The sequence below is a fragment of the Leptonychotes weddellii genome, chromosome 10 (genome assembly GCF_054177405.1).
Source record: "Leptonychotes weddellii isolate Sample4059 chromosome 10, ASM5417740v2, whole genome shotgun sequence".
NCBI lineage: Eukaryota > Metazoa > Chordata > Mammalia > Carnivora > Phocidae > Leptonychotes > Leptonychotes weddellii.
The window spans coordinates 90,753,856-90,776,905 of record NC_138378.1 but is presented as its reverse complement, the minus strand read 5'-3'; the positions used below and the strand labels follow the sequence as shown (position 1 = coordinate 90,776,905).

Sequence of the window (23,050 nt, the reverse complement as noted above, 5' to 3'; positions counted from 1 at the left end):
AAATTTGCTAAGAGAGTAGATCTTAAGTGGTCTCACCGAAAAAAGAAAAAAAAGGTAACTATGTGAAGTGATGGATGTGTTAATTAATGTGATAATGTATGGTAATAATTTCACACTGTATATGTATATCAAATCATCACATTGTATACATTAAATATATACAATTTATTTGTTAATTATACCCCAATAAAAAATAAAATAAATTTAAAAAAATTTAAGAAAAAAGAAAAAAAGAAAAAATGCAAAATAAAATAAAATAAAATAAAAAGCTCTGTTATGGAAGGTCTTCCAGATGAGAGACACCCATCTAACTTGAGAGACACATGAAATATTTTAGGTGTCTCTAAGACCCTTTCTTTTTTTTTTTTTTTTTTAAGACCCTTTCAAAATATGGCTGTCCTTTAAGAACTATGTTGAAACTAAAGATCTGTCATTAAAAGGTGTTATTTATGAAACATAAGCAGTAGGAGATTTTAGGAAATGTTTAAAAAATAATGGACCATAATAAGTTAATTTTCTTGTGAACTCAGCATACTCTTAATATTATTTAATATGTATTTTCCCCTCTTTTTAATTACAGCTTGGGTTGACGATAGCCATTCGCTACAGCCACAGGTAAAGTTAATTTTTTTTTTTTCTCTTAAGGGATAACCTTACTGGTTTATAGCTTTTGGTTTGCTTAAGTCTGTGGGTTTTTTGAGCTTAATTTTGGTGGCTGCTCTACCCATGGTATCAGTTCACAGCAATTAGAATTGTTCTAGTTGCTTGACTGGTGGAGGTTACTGGCTATTTGGAGGAATAGGGTTTCTACGTAAAAGTGGTGGTAGGTAGTACATTTCTTTTAAAACAAAAAATGTACTGCTGTAGGGCAGGGACACAAGTGATTTCTGGGGAATATATTCCATCTAAGGATAAGAACAGAAATCAGGGCTGTCCTGCGTGAGAGGCGGAGGCCAGACAAACAGAAAGCTGGGTGAAGGCTTGTTAGTGAAGCCCCTGGCCCCTCCATGGGGCCCCCCCTCTTGTCTTACAGTCATCTGAGAATGGCTAAATGCTCCATTTTTTGTCTTGCTTCATGATTTCTGCCTTTTCCCTGAGTGCACCATGTTTATGAAGAACGTTGGTTTCTTGTACTAATATTCATTAAAATGTATTACAGTGTTGAATTAGTTAAAGATCCAGTCTCCATGGAGGGGCACCAAGCAATGTCCCCCCGTCTTTACACAAACAGCTCACAGCCTCCCCAAGTGCCACCCGCCGGTCAGCTTGGGACATCTGGCCAGCTCTCCACAAACAAACTGTAGTTACCTCAAAGATTGCCTCCTAAAAATGCTTGTAACAGGTTGTATGTACTCGTTTACATTCAGCTCTGACTTGAGCCACAAAGTGGGCAATCAGAGAGGCCTCGAAAAGCTGTTGGTGCCCCGTGTGGGGTAGAGCAGGAAGAAGGCAGGACTGGGTGAGAACCACCCGGAACTGGCATTGAGCGTGTGGGAAGAAAAGTGTTCATGCTAGACGTTTCTAGATACTCTCGGAAGAACGCTGCTCCAGAGCAGCTCAGATTACTTCCCGGATCGTAGGTGTGCGTGATGCTTGCGCACGGCCAGGTGGGGCATCCTGCAGAAGCACCTGTTCCCTTGTCAGCATGGCCAGGCTGCTGGACTGACAGGATGTACAACCGCTCTGCCCCTGGGAAGCCTGGTGTGGACAGCGGGTCCTGGACTCTCATGTGGGCTGGATACTTGGTGGGGGTGTGCGTGTGGATGGGGTGGAGGGCAGATTTTGCCCTTTCCATTCTTTTCCTTTTGGTGGAACTTTCCTCATATCTGAGTCCCTCTCCTCAAGAAAAGTAGCTGCCTGTTTCTGCAGGAGAGCTGAAGGTGCCTCTTCCCTAAGAAAGCTAAGGCCTTGCTCTGGTTTGGAGAACAAACATGTGCTTGTTCCCGCAATGGGGAAGGTTACTCTGTGGCTCTGTGGAGAGTTCTAACTGGTGCAGAAACTCAGAGTCTATATGGAGCTTGAGAAGAAAGCGTTCTTTATTTTTTTTTTAAAGTTTTTTTTTTTTTTTGATGTAGTGTTCCATGATTCATTGTTTGTGTATAACACCCAGTGCTCCATTCAATACGTGCCCTCTTTAATACCCATCACCAGGCTAACCCATCTCCCCACCCTCCTCCCCTCTAGAACCCTCGGTTTGTTTCTCAGAGTCCACAGTCTCTCACAGTTCATCTTCCCCTCGGATTTCCCCCCCTTCATTTTTCCCTTCCTACTATCTTCTTTTTAATACTTGGTGAGGCTGAGGGACTTTTGCCAACTCTCAGCCTTTTCCAATCAGGGAATCAGGAAAGAAAGCAGAGCAGGGTAGACCTGACGGAAGGCTGGATGGTGCCTTTGCCCCTGTGCTTAAATGGGGTCAGGGCTGTGTTGTGGAGAATATTCATTCTCGCCCCGCCCTTGGCCAGGGCAGGCACCTGGCATCTTTCCGTATGGTTACCAACACCTCACTGGGTTGGTGGAGACTCTTCTGTCCCTCCTGTTGCCTGGCCCTGTCACCCACCTCTGTCCTTAAAGAGAAGGAAGAAGATGAAGGGTGTGGGTTTCTGGTTGTGTCTCTTCTTTAAAAAAATCCTGCTAGTTTATTTAGATTAATTGAAGCTTCAGTCTTTCTGTTGATTACTTTTTTTTTTGGTAAAATACACCTAACATAAAATTTGTTATTTTAACCCTTAAAAAAGGTTAAAAAGTATACCGTTCAGTGATATTAAGTATATTCACATTCTTGTGCAACTATCACCACATTCATCTCTAGAACTTTTTCGTCTTCCCGAAGTGAAACTCAATACTCATTGAGCAGTAACTCCCCACCCCCCCTGCCTCCAGCCCTTGGTAACCCCCATTCTACTTAACGTCTCTGAATTTGACTACTATAGGATCCTCATATAAGTGGAATCATACAGTATTTATCTTTTTGTGTCTGGCTTCTTTCACTTAGCATAATGTCCTCAGGATTTATCCATGTTGTAGCGTGTGTCAGATTTCCTTCCTTTTTAAGGTTGAATAATACTCCATTGCATATGTGTGTGTGTATGTGTGTATCTATATATCTATATAGATAAATGAATATATATATCACTTTTTGCTAATCCTTTCATCTGTCAGTAGACATTTGGGTTGCTTCTGCCTTTGGCTATTGTTAACGATGCTGCTATATGCATGAGCATTTAAAAATCTCTTTGAAACCTTGCTTTCAATTCTTTTGGGTATATACCCAGAAGTGGAATTGCTGGATCATATGGTAATTGTATTTTTAGTTTTTTGAGGAATCGTCATACTGTTCTTCTGTTGATTACTTTTTAAAATGGGGTTGTATCCTATGTGTATGTAGTTCTGGGTCCCCTTCAAAGGCTCACAGTTGCTATTGAGAAACAGTTTCCATTTCTATTGTCATGTTTACCCAGAACCCAGATGCTGGAATTAAGGGCTTCCTAGGTCCTCTTCATGTGGGTAAGGATAATTTTGGAAGCAAGGTTTGGGACTTGAGGTTTTAATAACCAGGTCCGTTTCCCAAAATCTAACAGGAGGGCCAGGGCCAAGAGCAATGGTGCGAGAATCCTGTAGTAGATGGAGGTGGGACGAAGGGAAGGGAGGAGGTGAACATGGCTCCCGACAGCATCACTGGGAGGATAGGTTCACTTAGGAATGGGTGGGAGGGACTTCAAGGACATGAGTATGCAGAGGAGGAGAGGAATCACTAAATCCTATGAACTTGGTGGGCAGGCAGTGCCTCTCAGCCTGCCATAGACACATGGGGCAGAGCAGCCTGGAACAGGGGAGCCCTTGTGTGGGGGACTTAAGGCCCAAAGGATGCCTGGTTTTGTTTTTATACATCTGCATTTTTGCCACAGCCATCAAATCTCCCTTGTTACGATGAAGAAAGCTAGAGCATCCTTTCCCCCGATTCCTGTACTAACACTTGTCCACCCCAACGACTCCCACCCCTGCCCTCAGACATGCTGGTTTAGCCTCTAACTCCTGCTAGACCAGTAACGCCAGACTTGGTTGTGTGGTATGCGAGTGTGTGTCTGTGTATGCGTCTGTGTGTGAGACGTCATGTGGGGTCAGATGCTGAGGGGTCAGGAAGTGGAGAACGACATAGTCATATTCTGATGACATAGATGTGCCAAGCAAGGAGGAGCATCGACTGTGACCGACTCTGCATTTGACAACAGGTCCTGCACACATTTCATTTATTATCATGGTGTTTTAATTTATTTTTGTAAAGTCAAGTCATTTTCACAGAGTGGAAAAATTGTCTCTTAGTGTTCATTCCCCCACGGCTTGGCTTGAGGTTTTCGAGTGGAATCCACACCGTGGTAACAGCTGGGTAACCCCCAGAAGTGCCCTTTGCAGATAACAGCTCTTGGGGCCCCACCACCCACACAGTGGGGAAATTGTTCCCCACTGTGTGGGTGTTTTGTTTTTTTCTTTTTCTATAAGTCTGAAAGAGGGTTTAGATGTTCTTCTTGTCCGTCCCTGTGCAGCAGCCTGGAGAAGCCTGCTCCCTCCTGGTGGGAGCTCCTGGGCAGAGACCAAGTGGCTCAGAAGTGACCCTCTCACTTTGGCTCTTGCTTCTCTGATACAACGGAGAGGCCACGTGAGCCAACAGCATGCCATTTTTGCACATGGCCCCTGTGTCCGTGTTTCCAAGAATTGCCCATGGAAGCAGGGTGGGAGAGCGGTGAACTAGCCCCCAACAGAATTATTTCCTTTCTTGTTCTGTTCATTGTCTTTCTTTAATAAATAAGGAGGGAAGCAACTTTTCCACTTGGCTCTGTTACAGTTAAATGGAAGTTCATAAAGGTTTGACTTTTAGATGAAGCCTAAAGATGTTTCTTTCCCACAACTGACTTTTTCTATCCATTTCTCAGAGGCCCTAACGAAGGCCAAATTTGGTACCCTGTCCCAGGCCTGTGCCCTAACCCTAATTTTGGAGTTACAGGTACCAACCCCCTAACAGGTTTTGGTGTTCCCTGAGGGCTGGCCAGGGGAAGGCAGGATTGGGGAGCTTGTGTGTGATCAGTCCCAGAGAAGTGGGCAAGTTGACAGTTTGATGATCCCTGAGTTGGACTTTGGAGGGCATGGCCTTACGCCGAAAACGCAGACCCCTTGATTAAATGTCATTCTGAGACTGCCTTCGGGTGTTTGCTTTGAATGAGCCAGAGGGCCTAGCAAGAAGTGAAGGGGTCATGTACTTTTGTGTTCTGATTTAGATTAGAGTGGAGTTTGAAGTTTATAGATGAATCAGAATGCTTATTGAATGGACAGCCTGCATCAATGAACAAATGAAATTGTCATCTTGAAATACAAAGGGAGGGAAAGACAAGAAACAGGGCCATCAGGCCTATTGGACTTTGATTTCAAGTGTTGGCAAATACCTAGCAACTCCCATTTGGAGCTGGTTTGATCTTGTGGAGACAGCTGGGGGACACTGTTGTTCTCCAAATTTTGTAAAAATAAACAAAGATGTCTTTCTGCCCTTTTTTCCCCCCCTTCCAGGGAATAGTTGTTTCTGTCACTGGGGCTTTCTGGCCAACTGTTCCATCTGTCTCTTTTTCAGACTTCACAGTGAGGTCCTGACCAGATTTATACACAGGTTGCCAAGAAATTTATTCAACCCCAATGGCATAATCTTAAAAGCAAAGTCATCTTTTGGAAGGTTACATTTTTAAGATAACCTTAACACAAAATATTGCCCCTGAAGAGCAGAATATGAATACTCTCAGGGTGTCTGAATTATGTGATCTGACTCAGTGAGGACCTCCGACGCTGCAGATATTTTGTTGGCCTCTTACAGCAGAGCTCTGCTTAAGGCTGTGGATGTGCCTGGAGAGTGGGAGATGCTTTTCAGGGTCCAGGGGGTAAGGGGTATGTGAATGTGCCTTCCTGTGCCTATCCCATCCCCTTTAATCCCTTGTCTGATTTTAATTTGGTGGCCTTATTCTCCAAAGACATCCTGGTCCAGGCTCTCGGCCGTTTCCCCAGTCAAACCTGCTTATCACGTGTCTGATGCCACACCCACAGGATGGTCTCTGGGAGGATATTTTGCCTGCCAGTAAGAGGATCTTTCTCAAATACAGATCTGATTGTGCACCTCCCACTCAAAAGTTTCCACCCACCTCCGAGCTCAGGGAACAGAATTCTGATCCCAGACTTCCTCTCCAACCCTGTCTCCTCAAATTTTGCAGCCCTGATCTTCCTGCCTGCTCCACCCCTTGCTCTTGCTATTTCCTTTGAAGAATTAACTTGCCTCTTCTCTTCGGCATTAGGGATCTCCCACTCCTCCAGTGGCCCCTTGGATGGAAAAGATGTGACCTCATTTTCAAAAATTTGTCAAGGAACCATGTTCTTTTCTGTTGTTAGGGCTCAGGGCTGACCTCAACTTTGCGTCTTTTCCTTTCTATACCAGGGAGCAGGTTGGAGAGGCAGACTGCATTCTTGTCCCCCTCCCACATCAGAACATGTGGACTCTACAACCCAGCACTTAGAGCCAAGGCCATTTGGCAAAGCCATCCTGGGTGGGTGAGTTTGGAAGGAACTGGTCAGTCTTTCTTTTATGGTATCTCTGAAGAATGACCATTCCCTTACTTTCAAAAGGGCAAGGCACCTAACTTAAATTGATCCAGAGATTTGACAAAACCCCAATTCAAACATAGAAACGTAAATGTAAATATTTTGCATAATGGTAAGCTAATTCAAAGAGTGACAAGCTAATTAAAAAATTTATATGTAAAGGCAAAAAACCTGGATTAGCCAAAGCAATTCTGAAAGAGTTAAAAGACTTATACTACCAGGCTTCAAGACTTACATAGGAATCAAAGCAGTGTGGTCAAAGGACAGATAGGCCAGTCGGACAGAATGAAGAATCTGAAAGCAGACCCACACATATCTGATCAATTGATTTTCAACAGAAGCACCAAGATAATTCAGTGGAGAATGGATATAAATGGTACTGGAACAATTGAACACCCTTTAAAGAAAAAAACCCCAAACCCTCAACCCTTACCTTACAACATGCACAGTTATGAACACAAATGGGTCACGTGCACAAAATAAAACCTAAAACTGAAAACGTTATAGAAGAAAACATAGCTGCAGATCCTTGTGACCTTGGGCAAGGCAAAGATTGCTTTGGACACAAAGAGCATAAACTATGAAAGAAAAAGTTGGTAAAATGGATTTTTATCAAAATTAAAAACATCTGCTCTGTGAAAACCACTTGCTAGAAACTACAAGCCACAAACCAGGAGAAAATATTTTCAAAACACATATCTGATAAAGGACTTGTATCCAGAATATGAGTAGAACTCTTACAGACCTTTAACAAGATAGCAATTTAATAAGTGGGCCAAAAAACTCTTGAGCTGATACTTTACCAAAGAAGAGACACATATGAGATGGCAAAAGAGGTACAAGAGATGGCAAATAAGCACAGGAAGGGACGCTCAGCATCGTTCGTCATTAAGGAAATGCAAATTAAGACCATGATGAGATACTATTACACATATATCAGAATGGCTTAAACACACACCAAAACAACAACAACAACAACAAAACCCAAAACAATAAAACACAAAACCACAAAATCCTGGCAATACAGTATGAAGGTGCTGATGAAGATATGGAGTAATTACAGCTCTCCTACACAGTTGGTGGGAAAGCAAAATGGTGTGGCCACTTTGGAAGATCCTTTGAGTTTCTTATAATGTTAAACATCACCTTACCATATGACCCAGTGACTATATTCCCAGGTAGCACTGACACAAGAGAAATGAAAACATGTGCCCATACAAAGACTTTATGCAAATGTCTATAGCAGCTCTGTTCACAATAGCCCGAAAGTGAAAACGATCTCAAATGCCCTTCACCTGAATTGGATAAACAGACTGTGGCCCATCTGCACAGTGAAGTATTACTCGGCAATAAAAAGGCGTCACGTTGAGTGGAGGAAGCCAGACTCCAAAGTGCACATGCTGTGTGATTCTTTTTTCATGACATTCTGGAAAAGGGAAAACTATGGGAAGAAAAGTGGGTAGGGGTAGGGGTTAACTAGAAAGTGGTATGAGGAATTTGGTGGGGGGGGAGGGGGGGTTGGTGATAGACATATTCTTAATCTTGGTAGTGAGGGTTCCATGACTGTATATTTTTTTCTATAGAACTATAACATCTGAAACAGGTGAATTTTACCGTAAGGGAATTAAACCTCAGTGAACTTGAATGAAAGAGAGGTAGGGGAGAGCCTGGGCCACTCCTGTGTGAGACCACCTAGTTGGAGTCCACATTAATAGTCCTGTGTCCAAGTGCTTCTGAGTATGGAATTATGTTGTGTTTGGTATGCCCAGGGTGAGGCGTTGGTTTCATAGTTTTGCTCACTTGATTGTTTTCAGTGAACGTGAGCTGTTAGGTGTGTAACCACATGCAGGTTAATTCGCTGATCTTTCTAAGGCTTTCCCTGTGAACCAGTTCACAGGTGCAGTCAGAACTTTTGTCAACCGTGGACTTTTCAGATTGAAAGGTGCTCAAGCGAGGCCCTCTTAGTGGGGGCCGTTCAGCCTGAGGCAGTTGGGTTTGACCTTATTCTTCACTCACTAGGTTGCTGCCAGGGAGGGAGTGGGTATTGGAGGGGCTGCAGGGGGCTGCCAGAGCTGGCCCTCCATTCTGTGGTTCACTGAGCCCGCAGGGGGTGCTGGGATGACATGTTGGGCTTGGCTTGCTCCCCTCTGTGGAGCTGAGGTCCCCAGTGCAGGTGCCTGAGGTCACGTTCCAGGAGGCACTGCTCATCTCATCCATCTGGAAAACTCATCGGCTGGCTGGTCTCACCCTGGAGACCCGGGGAATGGGGTGCAGCTGTTTCCAGATCTCACCAGTGAGAGAGTAGTGAGAAAGCAGCTCTGCGTTCTGCACCCCCCCAGCTGCTGAGGTAATGTGGCAGGTGTCACCCCAACTCCCACTTGGTTGATTGCTGCTGAGTACTGGGCAGGGGGCAGGGCCCCAGCGACCAGTGAATGGGCTGCCAGCCCATTGCACCGGGGCTAAGGGCAGACGGGGAAACCAGCCTGGATGAAGATCACCAGCACACTCCTCACTGTGCTGAGAGGAGCTGCCATTCTGCCAGGGCCAGGGGAGACAGCTCGCGGACCGCTGTCTAGGCTAGTGTTTATGACAGCCAAGCTGGGTGGGGGGAAGTGCAGGGTCCTTCTCTATATTCCCTTGACTGGTACCATAATGCCCTTGTCCAACAGATCACCTATAGTGAACAAGCAATTGGTCATCACCCATTTTGGAGGAGAGTTTACTAAGGCCCTGGTGATGCTTCTGTTAAGTGGGAGAGGACAGAGGGCTTCTCTGATCAGCCTGATGTGTTGGGAGGCCTGGTTCACAGGCTGATTTTCTATGGCTTTACCTGCAAGCTTGGCTTAAGGTACTACACCCCCTCTTCCTGAAGAATGTTTTCCAAGTTTTAATGTACAGTAAGTTGGCAAGACGTAATCCTGAGGCTCTGTTAAACTAGCCACAGAAAATTCTAGATTTACTTCCTTCCAGTCACCAGGGTGCCTCATTTATAGGTAATTTTTTCCTGTATGAAAGATATTTTGGGGGCGCCTGGGTGGCTCAGTTGGTTAAGCCACTGCCTTGGGCTCAGATCATGATCCTGGAGTCCCAGGATCGAGTCCCGCATCGGACTCCCTGCTCAGCAGGGAGTCTGCTTCTCCCTCTGACCCTCCCCCTTCTCATGCTCTCTCTCTCTCTCTCATTCTCTCTCTCAAATAAATAAATAAAATCTTTAAAAAAAAAAAAAAGAAAGAAAGATATTTTGGCCTCTTCTGTGGCTCAAACTATCTATGCATCAGGAACATTCTGTACACAGAGGACTGGGCCTGTGGAGGACCTGAGGGGTCTCCTGAAGGGGGTTGCATGTATGCCGTCCGCTGTGGGCCCAATGGGAAAGGAATTGTGCAAGGTAGCTCTTTTTTCTTTTTCCTGAGGTATCTTATCACTTAGATTTTGCTTCCTGCTGAGGTGTGTAGAGCCTCAAGTGCCAAGTAGAGAAGGAAATATGTAAATTTACACTCTTGAGTCTTTTATAATGTAGATGTGACTGCTTATCACAGCGGCTTGTTCTGGTCCTCAAGACAGCTTCCTCCTCCTCAGAGTTTGCGGTGGGTGGAGACGGTGGGGGTGTTAGCCGCACAGACGGAGCCACTTTTATATCCTCACGTGTAGGCATCCGCAGATGTCCACAGCATTCCTCCTCCAGAGAAAAACTGCTCCTCTGTCCACATTCCCAACCGTGTTGGCCTCTTACCTGGTGGTACGTCTTGCGGTTATTGATTTATACTCCTCCTAGACCAGGAGTTCTGAACTGGGGGATTTTATCCCCTAGGGACATCAGGTGATATTTTTGGTTGTCCCAACTTGTGGGAGGGTACTACTGGCATTCAGCAGGTGGAGGCCAGGGATGCTGCTGACCATCCTATACTGCATATAGGATAGCCCTTCCCCACCACAAGAATGATCCTGCCCCAAATGTGAATAATCCCAAGGCGGAGAAACCCTGCCCTAACCAAGAGCTTCTCAAGGTCAGTGCAGTGTTTATTCCTCTTTCGATCTTCAGGGCCTGGCAGGTATCATGTGTTCAGTCAGCAGAGATTGACTCAAATCTGTTATTACGAGGCTCACATGCTATGTTGGCTTTTGTGTTGACAAAATACTCTCCTGAAAACCTCTTTGTCCTCTTTTGTTTGCCTGTTTGCTTAAGCATAGAAATCAAATCAGCTTTCAATTAATCATGCTCATGGGCGGGGGAGAATGGTAGCCTCTCCTAAATGGTGTATCACCCAGAATGCATTTACGGTTGTCCATGCAACAGTAGAGAAGTACAAATCAACAATTAGCCCCATTTGTCACTTTCTGGAGCCAGCCCTCTTCCACCCTAGTTTGGTTGTCATTGTCATTGGAGACACATGGGAGGGCTCTGCCCTGATAAGCCACAAGGTGTGACAGGTAATTGGAAGGCAATTTATTATTTTACCTTGACTGTCCTATTTCCAGTCTTCTTCTCACCTCTTCCTCTCTATAAAATCTTAAAATGAAAAAGAAATAAGATCCAGGACATTTAAAAAATCCAGTTGAATGTAAATTCATTTGTTTGGTTCATTCAACTAGTATTTATTATCTACCATGAGTAGATTAAAGGTGAAAGCCCACCGTGTCTGCCTCTGGTGACTCTGGTGGGAATCCTGGATGGTAAGGGTGATAAAGGAAGTGTTTGTATCCTCACCAAGGAGGCAGGATGTGATGGTTTTACACCAAGTGGATGTGGGGATTTTAACTCACACCTCTGACACCTAACAGAAGACGTGTTTCCTAAAATGTGTCACCAACCCCACTGGGAGTCCCGAGGATGATTTCTTGTGGCTTAGAGCTCTGATATGGACTCAGCCCCAGAGAGGAGTGCTTGTTTTCTGGTCACTCACAGGGGCTGTGTCCTGGTGGAGAGCAATTAAATGACATTTGGGCTAGAAGGGACAGTTAATGTTGATGGAAAATTTCTGTTTAAAATACATTTACTTAAGTAAAAGCTGAGTACATGCTGTGATGATGTGACAGAAACCACCAAGGGCCATCCACGTGGCAGTGGTCTGCAAAGTGCCCACTCAACCCCAGGGGAGAGGTGGCCTACCTCAAGTGATGATCCAGGAGGGACCAGAATTTTCTGAGTTTTCGTATCTTTGCTTGAGGAAGGGGAGGGAGGCAGTGGTCCCTGTCCCACTGGGGTAGGGTGAAGGATTCAGAGACCACTGCTCTCTGCTCAGCCTGCCCCCAATCCCAGTCCTTCATACCTGATGGCCAGGCATCAGTGGGGTAGAGAGCGGAGCTACCAACCTGTGTTCCAAGAAATTCTCTCCCATTTGAGATAGTTGACTGACCCCAAGGGGCCTGTATTGTTTGAAAGGAAACCCCTGGGTGTCTTCTTTTTCTTAATAAAAATTTTAAATTATTTTTCCTTGTGGTAAAAAGCACATAAAATTTAATATTTTAACTATTTTAAAGTGTACAATTCAGTGTCGTTTAGTACATTCACAATGTCTCACCATCACCACTATCTATTTCCAGAACATTTTTTTATTGAGGTATAATTGACATACAATAATCTGTTAATTTCAGGTATACATCATAGTGGTTGAATCTTCTTTTTTATTTATATATTTTTAAGATTTATTTATTCATATTTAGCAGAGGAGGGGCAGAGGGAGAGAGAGAATCTCAAGCAGACTCCCTGCTGAGTGCAGAGCCCGACTCAGAGCTCGATCCCAGGACCCTGAGATCATGACCTGAGCCGAAATCTAGAGTTGGACGCTCAACTGACTGAGCCACCCAGGTGTCCCTTGATCTTCTTTTTAATTACATGTCCTCTGTGATGAAAATAGATAGGGAAAAAAGACATGTTAGATGTTAAAAATGAAACTGCTCATAAAGAGGGAAATTGTTACTTTTTGTTTTGTCTACGTGAAAGCAAGGGTAGAAGAATAAAACAGTGATTCTGCCAGTTACCAACAGTTACCCTTGACCTTAAAACCAGTCTTGATGTGGATGAAATGGCATTTTGCCATGCTTTAGATGATTCGCTGCATGCTTCCCCATTTAACTCTCTCAGCCCCTAAGATGGGCATTACTAATTCTGTCTTGTAGATAAGGACATTAATGCTCAGGAGGTTGAGGGATTTGTCCAAGATCACAGAGCCACTTAATGAAGACCATGTTCTTTCCAGTATACTGGGAGCCCCCATTGACCTGGGCATAGTTATGAATATGAGGTGCCATTTGAGGAAATGCTCCAAACAAATCAAAGAGCAACCTTACAGGAGAAGATACCAGGAAGTATCTGACTGGTTGCCAAAGAAATAAAATACAGAGTGTGTGCTGTGAAATAAGAGAGAAGATCCTATGTACTAAGGCGAAATGGAATGTAAACCTCTACTCTTATTTGGGATTGTAACAACACTGACTTTACTTAGACTCAAATGATGCAACCAAGACTGGTAACTCTCTCCATACGTCCGACTTCATCCATTCTTTCCTTCATTCATTGAACAGTTATTTTGTATCAAGTAGGATGCCTTTAGCTATGAGTAACAGGAAACCCTGGCTCAACTGTTTTAAACAGTAAGTGGGTTGTTTTCTCACTTAATAATTCCTGAAGTGAGGCAGTTTCAGAGTGGTTATTTCAGTAACTTAGTGACATCCTCAAAGACCAGGGTTGCTTTGATCTTTCTTCTCTGCAACCCTCAGCAAACTGGTTTTGTCTTTGGCTGACTCCCTCATGGTCACAAAATGGCTGCTGAGGTTCTTGCTGTCACATGCAGATGCAACAAATATTAGCAAAAGAAAAAGACCCATCTCTTCTTGTATGCCACTTTGTAGCAGCATGGGCACTTTTTTCCCCCAGAAATCCTTCTAGAGACTTCCCCTCTTCTTTCATTGGCCACATGAACCATCCCTAAGGCTAACACTAGCAAGGAGGATGGGGATGACTGTGACTGGCTCAGTGAAGCACAGTGGCTCCAGAGAGGAGGGTGAATTACATGAACAAAATTGGGTTCTGTTACTAAGGAGAGGGGAGGAGGAGTTGGCCCAACAGCTGGAAATGCTGCTACATATAATTAAAAATTATATTGATTATGGAAAATTTCAAGCACAAGGAGAAATAGCATAGTGGATTCCCAATTACTCATCTCCTGGTTTCTATAGTTATCAACATTTTGACAATTTTAGGTTATTTTTATACTGCCGTTCACCTCCTGTTGAAGTATTTTAAAATAAATTCCAGATATATCATTTTTTACTGTCTCCATACATAGATTGAGTACCTTCTCTATGCCTGGTTACAGATCCCAAGAGAAACGCCATTTCAGGGATACGATACCGGTAAAGACCCGACCTGATATTAACTACATCTTGCTAAAGAGAAAAGACTAAACTCGGTGAAACAAAGGAAAATGCAGAGTAGGGTTTCCTCCAGCGCTTTTGTTCTGGCCGCATCTGGAATCCTTGGGATGTCAGGGAACAGGTGTCCTGAGACGTTCGGGTGGGGGGTGGGGGGGTGCTCCCTGCCCTCTTAGTCACACGTGGAAGGTGAGTGGAAGTTTGGCATCTCGTTTGTCATTTCCACTCTCAGGCGGATGAGGTGAATGCTTTCTAAGAGTGGGTTTTGGTTTGATGACACCTGTTTCTGCATGTTAATAGATCTCTGGGTTAAGATAGAGCCTGGTGATGTCACCTGCAGGTGCGTGAGCCTGTGGTAGCGGTCTGCTGCTTGGCATTTGTTTCACAAGGCATTGCTAGCCACATCTGTCCTCAACTCTGAGGGTATATTCAACAGCAGGCTGAAGAAAGAGATGTTTTTAACCAGAACAGAAAGTCAGATGCAACAAGCTGACTCTGGGCTGGGGTGTAAACACATGTACTTTCCCTATGGCTTCAGCTGATTTCATTTAGTTATGGAACAAAATACAAATGGTATTTCCTTAAAATATCACGGTGGCAGTAAGAGTATATTTCCATGCACCCTTTTCTGAATTTCTTGAGCCCACCTGTTTCATGACAGGTTTAAAAGACCCTTCTTCCTCCATGTGTATGAAACAGGAAGCCTGCCTTCTTATTTTCCTTCAGTTTTTAAACATTTGCCCCTTTGACGAGAGTTCACATGCTTCACGAAGGGCGGTACCTTTGTATAGAACATAAAAATAAATTCACCATTTCTCTAAATACGCTTCTCCATTTCTACCCGACAACTAAAGGTCAGATTGCAAAGCTGAATCAGTTATAGCTTCGTGTGCAGTAGATACTCAACCTGAGCTGATTTTATCTGCCTGGGTTTTGTCAAATGTTAGTATTTGCACAGTGATTAAAAACAGAAGTCTTTTGCATAACTATATTTGAAAAAAATCTTAAAAAAAAGAGAAAGAGAATGGAGTAATGACATGAAATGATGCCATTTGACTTGGTACTTGTGTAGTTCGGGTGGCTTTTGTAGCAGTTACAGTTCTTAGCGGAGCTTTCTAGAATGTGCATGTTGTGGTTGGGTGCCCTTTGTTTCACGGGCTGTGCATTTCGGTGCTATGTGAGAATCTATCCGACCCCAATACATTTTATTTGACATGCACAGCTGGGTCGCTGGAGCATAGTCCAGGCCATTAAAAAGAATGCAAAAGAAAACACAGACAATCTATTCATCAGAAGGCTGTGAAAGGAAGACTTTCTGGGCAGGCTGTGGCAGGAACGCACCTGGAGGAAGGAGAAGGAGGAAAACCAACTGGGCGCCCAGGGAGCAGGGAGGAGGAAACACAGCTGCCCTTGACCTCTGATGCTGCACATGGCCGGGGGCTTGGCCGTAGGTGAAACCTGATTCCATTTCCAACTTGTGGAATCTAATTTTAGGGTGCTCCACAAACAGGAGAGTTTCATGGCTGGGCTGAGGTCTTATTCGCCAATGGGTATATGTTCACCCTGTGTTTGGTGCTCAGTGGCAACCCAGGCAAAGGCATGTGTGAAGGCCACCTTGCGTCTGAGGGTGACATCTGAGGTTCCTGACCTGTCAGTCTGTGTTAGGTCTCCCCAGGCACCCCTCGGTCTCCCCAAGGAAGGAAGAGAGGAGGCAGCTTCTGGAATCCTGGGGAAGCCTTGCTTTCGCCACGGGATGTTCCAGTAACCTCAACCCCAGTTCATACAACCCACCTGGCCCCCAACCCCATCCTCCCCTTCTTACTTCCTATTTGTGATTCTGCAGCATTGGTTTCACACTTTGCTCTTTTGTCCAGTGCAGCCAGCTTTCCTTTCTGTGGTCACCAGAACAGACACTTTGTATTTTTGTCTAAAGGCTTTCCTAGGGGAAGGTCCCTCACCACCTCAGGGGCATCCTCTTAGCAGCGGGCATGTCTATGTATCACCTTAGTTACTCAGACCTTTTCAGGGGGGCCACTCAGAGCCTGGCCCAGGCTGAGACATGGCTTGCTGTCCACAGCTTGCTCACAGGTCTTTGGAGAGCATCACTGTGTCACTAACTCAAGATCATGGATCTTGGTGCAAAGATAGAATGCTGGGGGTACCTAAGAGCCTTCCTCTTGGGCCAGAACTCCACACAGGTCTGCACCGCAGAGACCAGGAGCTTTGGAGAGACACAGACAGACAGTATCTCCTCCACTGTGCAGCTGGGTGATTCCGTGCAAGTCCAGTGCTTCACAGAGACCGTGGCAAAGAGCACCCAGGAAGTGGCAGCTGGCCCTCTCTCCATCTTGGGGACCACACATGGAGCTGGTTGATTAAAACGTCCCTCCTTTACCCAATGGGTCCCGTGTTCTCTGAGGTGGGGGTGACGCTGGGAGTGAGCGTAACTCTATGGAATCAGAGCCCACAGTAAATTCTACAAGTGTTCCTATGAGTAACAAGATGTTTCCTTTTTTTTTTTTAAAGATTTTTATTTATTTTTTGACAGAGAGAGAGAGACAGCGAGAGAGGGAACACAAGCAGGGGGAGTGGGAGAGGGAGAAGCAGGCCTCCCTGCTGAGCAAGGAGCCCGATGCGGGGCCCAATTCCAGGACCCTGGGATCATGACCTGAGCCAAAGGCAGACGCTAAATGGCTGAGCCACCCAGGTGCCCCACAAGGTGTTTCCTTTTTAATGGCTTTGTTTCAATATTGATTTTTGCAAAATGTTCGTGATTCCCAAGTGAAACCAGGCTCCAGACTCATAAGGCATTTTCAGAAACCTTTTCTTTTCTTTTCTCTTCTTTTCTTTTCGGTTGCTTATAAAGCTCAATGAAATTTTACAGCATATTAAAACAATAAAACAAAACAAAAACTTTGGTCTAGGACTAAGGTCCTTGACAAATATGGTTTGACAAGACTGACTTAAAAAATAAGAACGACCAAAACCCAAACCCTGAAAATATACGTGGCTTTTCCCGTTGGGATGGCAGTTTAAGGTGTCCATTTGGTTAGCTGACCTCTGAGAACGACCAGAATGAAAATGGCTCCCTGACTCCTTTCGGTGCTTCATTGATTCCCTTCCCCCCACATCCTTCCTCGCATACGTTCTGCTCCTTGACCTGGAACGGGAAACTCAAAATGTAGCCCTGGCCATGTTATTAAATTGTAAACTTTTAAATTCACACAGGGTAGTTGATGGGAATTTCAAAACACAGGGTGAAATTCTGCTCTTACAAAGACGGAACAAAAGCTCTCTGTCTTTTGGAGGTCACTAATCCGGTGTTTGCACCTTATTGTCACTACGTAATGTCTGAAAAACTTGGAATTATTTCCAATTAGTGGGTTTAAGTGGATCTTGCTCTCTGAGCCGTTGACCCCTCTTGTTTGTTTAGCAGGATTTTCTCACCGGTCTTCACCTTGCTGCACATTGTTTCGCTGTCAGGGCGTCTGCACTGCTCCGGATGACCCCTGCAGAAATGTCCGTATCGTGAGACTCGGGAGCTGTTGTGAATTTTGTGATGACAGATGGCAGAGGCATAAAAGGCACCTCCGTGGGCTTTGTGAAAGGGGATTTGGGTTCTCAGAATCTTTTTTTCTCTCTCAGTTCTGGAGGCACCACTGTGATGACTGTCAGAGCTGTGATGTGGCCCATTTAGAATCACGAGGCCCTGGAGACCGAGAACCCTCGCGTGTCCACACACACCTGCTCCCGGACACACGTGTCCCTCGCAAGCAAGCCTCGGCAAATCCGAAGGTCTCAGCCATTTACTCAGTTGAAAAAGCAGGTTCTTCCCGGGAAGTTTAACACCCTGGAGCTCTGGGGGTTTCATTTGATAGGAATTTCACCTGCTTTCTGGAGATTAGAGGGCCAAAGTTACCAAGAAGGAGAGTGGAAAGGGGGCCTCTGTGATTCTGCTTATGAAACGGGCTGCTTTCCAGGCTCTGCCTGAGACTTAGAGGTTAGTGCTAGGAAGTTTCCATGTGTAGGGAGAAGCCCAGATGGGTACAAAAGGAAGGAACAATGGAGTTTTAAAATTGGTGCAAACTACAAAACCCTGTGTGTTGTCCTAGTGGATCGCCCCCTGGGCCTGTGTTGGCGCCTCACGCCAGCACCCTGATGGGGACAAGATGCCCCTCATGGTCCAGGGAAACCCCACAGGCTCTCAGAAAAGAGTCGCCCACTGTGGAGAAGCTGTGGCCAGCTTCTGGCCAGCCTGAAGGGGCAAGTAGACCTCTGTTGCCAATATTTACACATTAGCAGAAATTCAGGGTTTCTGGCTTCTTTGGAACACTGGGCAGCCCAGCAGCATCCTGTCCCCATCCCACATGGCAGCCACCCTCTGGAGCCCTGTGGTAGCTGCCACCTCCGATGGCTCACACTCACTAGCTTTTTGTTTCTTCTTACATCCAGCCAACTGAACTCATTTCCCCAACTAACCCCAGGAGGCATTTGAGTTTGCAAACCTTTCATCCGTTACAATCTTTTCAGAGAAACTGAAATGTAAATATATAACAAGATCCTTCAGAATACATCCTAATAAAACAATCCAAGATGCAGAAAACATTTCATGCTACAAAGATGTCTCTCTCCGTTTCTCATGGCATACAAAACAGGAAGCAACATAACAATGGGAGCGGTGAACCAAATTATGATGCATTCCTATAGTGGAGTATTATATGGCTGTGAAAGTGATACTTAAGAGTTCTTAATAACACGGGAGGATGTTCATGATATCATGTTGGGTTAAAAAAAAAAAAAAAGCCAACATCAAGTTGTTTTTGTAGTACACACTCCACCTATCTCCCAAAATGTGATAGAAGTTATCAATATGCATAAACTAAGACCAGAAGGAAATTTGTCAAAATATTAACAGCGGTTGCTTCTTAGCAATGAAATTATCAATGATTATTTCCTCTTTATTTTATTCTAGGCTTTCCACATTTTCTACAGTGAATGTGCATAGCTTCTATATTCAGAAAAAAAAAAAATTAACAAATAAAGAAAAAACAGAAACCTAGAAGATTAGGGAATTTTTCCCTGAGTCTCCAGCTGGGGGGGGGTGCAAAGGCAGGATGCAAACCTGTTTCCCGATTCTGATATGGATAGGGCCTTGCCCCACTCCCGAGGGTCAGGCTGCCTATGGCTGTGCACCTGAGATTTAGGGCCCCAGAGATCTCACCCAGGACCCATGCGCTTTATTTGGGTGTGCTTTTCTGTATGGGGAGCGTGTATAATTGTAGGTCCTTTGTTTTGCCTTCGATTTCACTGTAATGAACAATCTTTAAGAACCAGATAGCTGTGTCCCTTTAGTAGATATTAGACCTCATTAAATGTAACTTCACACTGAGCAAGCTTCACAACTGTGTGACCTGTGGGTGAATTTCCTTGGGGGCGCACCTAGGCTAGATCTTCTCCAATTTCTGTTCTTTCTCCCTCTTTGTCTGCTTTTTTTCCATTAGGGAGGACAAGTTAAAGCAACTCAGACCCCTTCACTGAGGCAGGGAAGTGATGCTGTGAAAAGCACCTGAGTATACCCACTGACTTTGCACCAAAATGGTAGCAGTTTCAGCAAGCATCTTGAGATCCAAAGACCTGAGTCCCCTTCCTGACTCCTGTCACTAACTGCTTTGGTGAGCCTGGGCAAATCTATCCTTTCTCAGAGCATCTCCCACAAAGTAAGATGGGAAGGAGAATATTTTCTGTTGAACAACTTTCTCTAAGGTGTGGGGGAAATGTCTGATGGAACGCTCAGTAAAGGTTTTCATGGTTCCTAAGGAGGAGTCCCCAGAATTGAACACAAGAGGATCTCCACCTCTCAGGGGTGGAATCCTGTTTAACCAAGCTCACAGGGACCCAAAGCTTTTCATTCTTGTCAGCAAGAAATTGAGTAGTCTGGTGATCCAGAAAGCCAAGGCAGACCCACCAGAACATTCCATCCCTGTAGACATGTCCTTGGGAGGTCAAATTCTCTTTCAGGATTGCTGAGTTACCAGATCTTCAGAAGTGCCTCTCTGTCAAGGGCATATCAAGCTTTCCTACCCACGTGGGAATGGTCTTTTCAAGAAGAACAAATGCTTGCTCTCCTTAGTGGTGACTGTCTCTCCCAAGGAGAGAGAGCGCTGCCCATTGCCTCTATGATTCAGCACTTGCTGTGTTTTCCAGCCTGACTATCTTTCCCTTGCAATGCATCTCTGTAGAGTTAATCAGGCTTTCACTGACTATAATACAGTGTCATTCTTAGCCCTGTGCCTGGAGAACAAGCTGGTTCATCTGATTGGAGTTCCAGGGTTGGGTAGAAATTGCCCGTTTCATCCTAAGTGGCTTTGTACCCAGGTTGTCAGAGCTGGTGTCTCACTGTGGCCTCGTGGTCAACAAATCTTGCTCTGATCAGGCACCTGCTGGTCAGGTTTTCTAGCAAATGGGTGGACGTGCAGATAGGGACCCAGGAGCAGTCAGGCACGTGAGGTGTCGAGGCAGGCCTTCCTGCTCAGCTGACCGATGGTTCTATTTCTTACCTATCCCTGCATGGCGGATGATTTCTGTTTGTCCATGCTTCTGAAAGGACTTCTAAAATCAGGGCCTTCAGGAGAATTTCTGGTTGCTGGGGAAATTAATACAATGTAGAACTATGGGAATCAATACCCCAAAACAAAATTTCTCTGTTGAAAAATGTAATTGTATGTTTCCAGTTGTAAATGGTGAAGGAAGGAAGGGGCACCTTTGGCTGGTGTGGGGTCAGAGCAGGACAGCGGTGTGGGCAGGGTGGGGCTGCCTTTTCAGATCTGTCCCAAACCTTTTCGTTTTTACTTTACCTTAACTTTGCATTTCTAGATTATTGAATTATGGCCTGATTTCACATTCTGAAACCAAGCATGTGTCTCAGTTCTGTGAAGCAAAGGCTGTTTAGAGGAGGGATGACTCACCTTTTATTTTGAGCCCACTGAGAAGAATCCAATCCGAGAGGCATTAACAGAAGGAGCATTTGTTATATTTCAAGATGATTATATCTATTTTTAAATTTTGATTTTAATGTGATTCTTGGAGCACATTCTTACTATAAAATTCAGAGTCTTCCTTGCACCCCCCCCCATTCTGGACCCCTTCCCTGAGGTCACCATATTAACATTTTAATGTGTATCTTTCTAGATGATTTGTATGCATTTATACGTTTGTGTGTGGAGAGAAATATATAGTTCTATTTATGTGTGTGCTATTTTTGCACATAAGTGATAGTGTAATCTATACATTGTTCTGTAACTTGTTTTTTCCACAGAACAATCTATCTTAGACAGCATTCCATATCATTAAAAAAAGATCGGCCTTATTTTTACCTGCTGACACATATTCTATGGTAGATTTATTTAACCCATCCCCTCTAGATAGATAGAAAATGATTATATTTCTCAGTGTATCTAAGTGAAGCTCTGTTTCAATGACAAAATAAAATCCACTTTCTTTTTTCCTCTCCAGAGTGGTAGGCACTATTTTTTTTTTTTTTTTAAAGAAAGGAAAACCTAAAGAAAGATTGATTCACCAGGAGAGAAGCAGCCAGGCTTGTCCCTTGTCTGAGAGGGTCCAGGGCTGAGGTGTGGTACCTGAGTTGTGGTCAGCAGGGCATGGGGCCCCCTGCACCAGGGTCAGCACAGTGGTGGAGGGCCGAGCCACACACGGAGGGGCAGCAAGGAGGACCAGTTCAGCATTGGGAGGCAGATTTGGGGCTTGCCAGTGTGGCTCAAACAGAGGTGAAAGTCTCTGAGTTGAGGAGGCAAGAACCTCGAGGTGGCAATTGTCTGTTTGCCGGTCTCTTAATTCACTCACTTACTCACTCACTCAGCATTAACTGTCCCAAGTTTATGTCTCCATGCAAGGCGCTGGGGAACCTGTGGTACCAGAGATTTGAATTCTATCCTTCGCGGCCTCCCATCTGGTCTGGGAGAAAGGTGTGTACAGATGTGGTACATGAATGGCTGCCTCAGGTGTCAGGGGAGGAAGGCCCCGTGACATCTGTGTGGCCCGGAAGGACAGACATGGCTTTGCCCAGTGGAGAAGGGAAGGAACAGGACTGCTGTGCTGACATGGCCATCGTGTCCTGGGATGGGGGGAAGCTAGTGTGCTTGGAGAAAAAGAAGGCCCCTCAGGACCAGGTGACGGAAGCAAGGGAAGTGGGCAGGAAGCAAAGCAGGAAGGGCCTTAGGAACACAGAGCTGAGATTCGGCCTTCAGCAGATGTCAGTGACAGGGGGAGCACCAGAACCTGATTTGCTCCTGAAGGAAGAGGTGCTGGGGCATGCTCGGAAGTGGGCGGGATGGACTGGGAGAGGTGGAGGCTGGGAGACAGATTGGGACGTGCTTCTCTGTGCATCTTTCTGTATGTCTGTCTGTTCATTCTTAGCATTCCCAGAGGATTTGCTCTGTCCCAGAGTGTGGGAAGTCAGTGACTAATAAGATGTGGCCCCCGATCGGTAGGGATCTATAGGCTGTGATGGCATCTTGCCCCAAAGACATACCCATTCATCTTTGATGAGCAATGAGTCAGTGGTCTGAAAGGAAACGAGGCTCAAAACTGTGGCAGGTAAAAAAGGACAGACAACAGGGCCAGAGTGGGAGGAAGACTGGCAGAATTTGTAACTAAGAGTGAGAGGAGAGAGGGAGGGAGGGCGGGAGAGAGGCAGGGAGGATCTGCCTTACCATGAGGAATAGACAGGAAATGGGAAGGGGAGCAGTTTTGGGTAGGGGGTGGGAGACAGATAAGGATTTCTTTTGGATTCCAGGGTCAAAAGAATCTTTGTGATTTAGAAACTGGAGGAGAAATAATAAGTAGTTTAGTATGTAGCAAAAAGCCAACATAAAAAAGTAACTAAGAAGTTCTAGTCCCCATATAAATGCCATGGAAGTGATTTATTTACACTTGTATAGATTTTCTCTTAACTAATTGTGTTTGTAAAGGATTTCATGTAGGCAATGGGGAAAAGGTAGTTAAGCTGCAGAATTGTTTTAAACATAAA

The 23,050-nt window shown here is 44.9% G+C and overlaps 1 protein-coding gene across 4 annotated transcripts in view; it reads left to right on the top strand.

Annotated features, from left to right (window-relative positions):
* The window catches only part of ACOXL (acyl-CoA oxidase like), a 346,122-nt gene that overhangs the window by 107,642 nt on the left and 215,430 nt on the right, over positions 1-23,050 (top strand). For all 4 annotated transcript variants that reach the window (XM_081796794.1, XM_081796796.1, XM_081796795.1 and 1 more), the window contains one exon: positions 581-615. In XM_081796794.1, the coding sequence (XP_081652920.1) occupies positions 581-615 (35 nt within the window). The remainder of the gene's footprint in view (positions 1-580; positions 616-23,050) is intronic.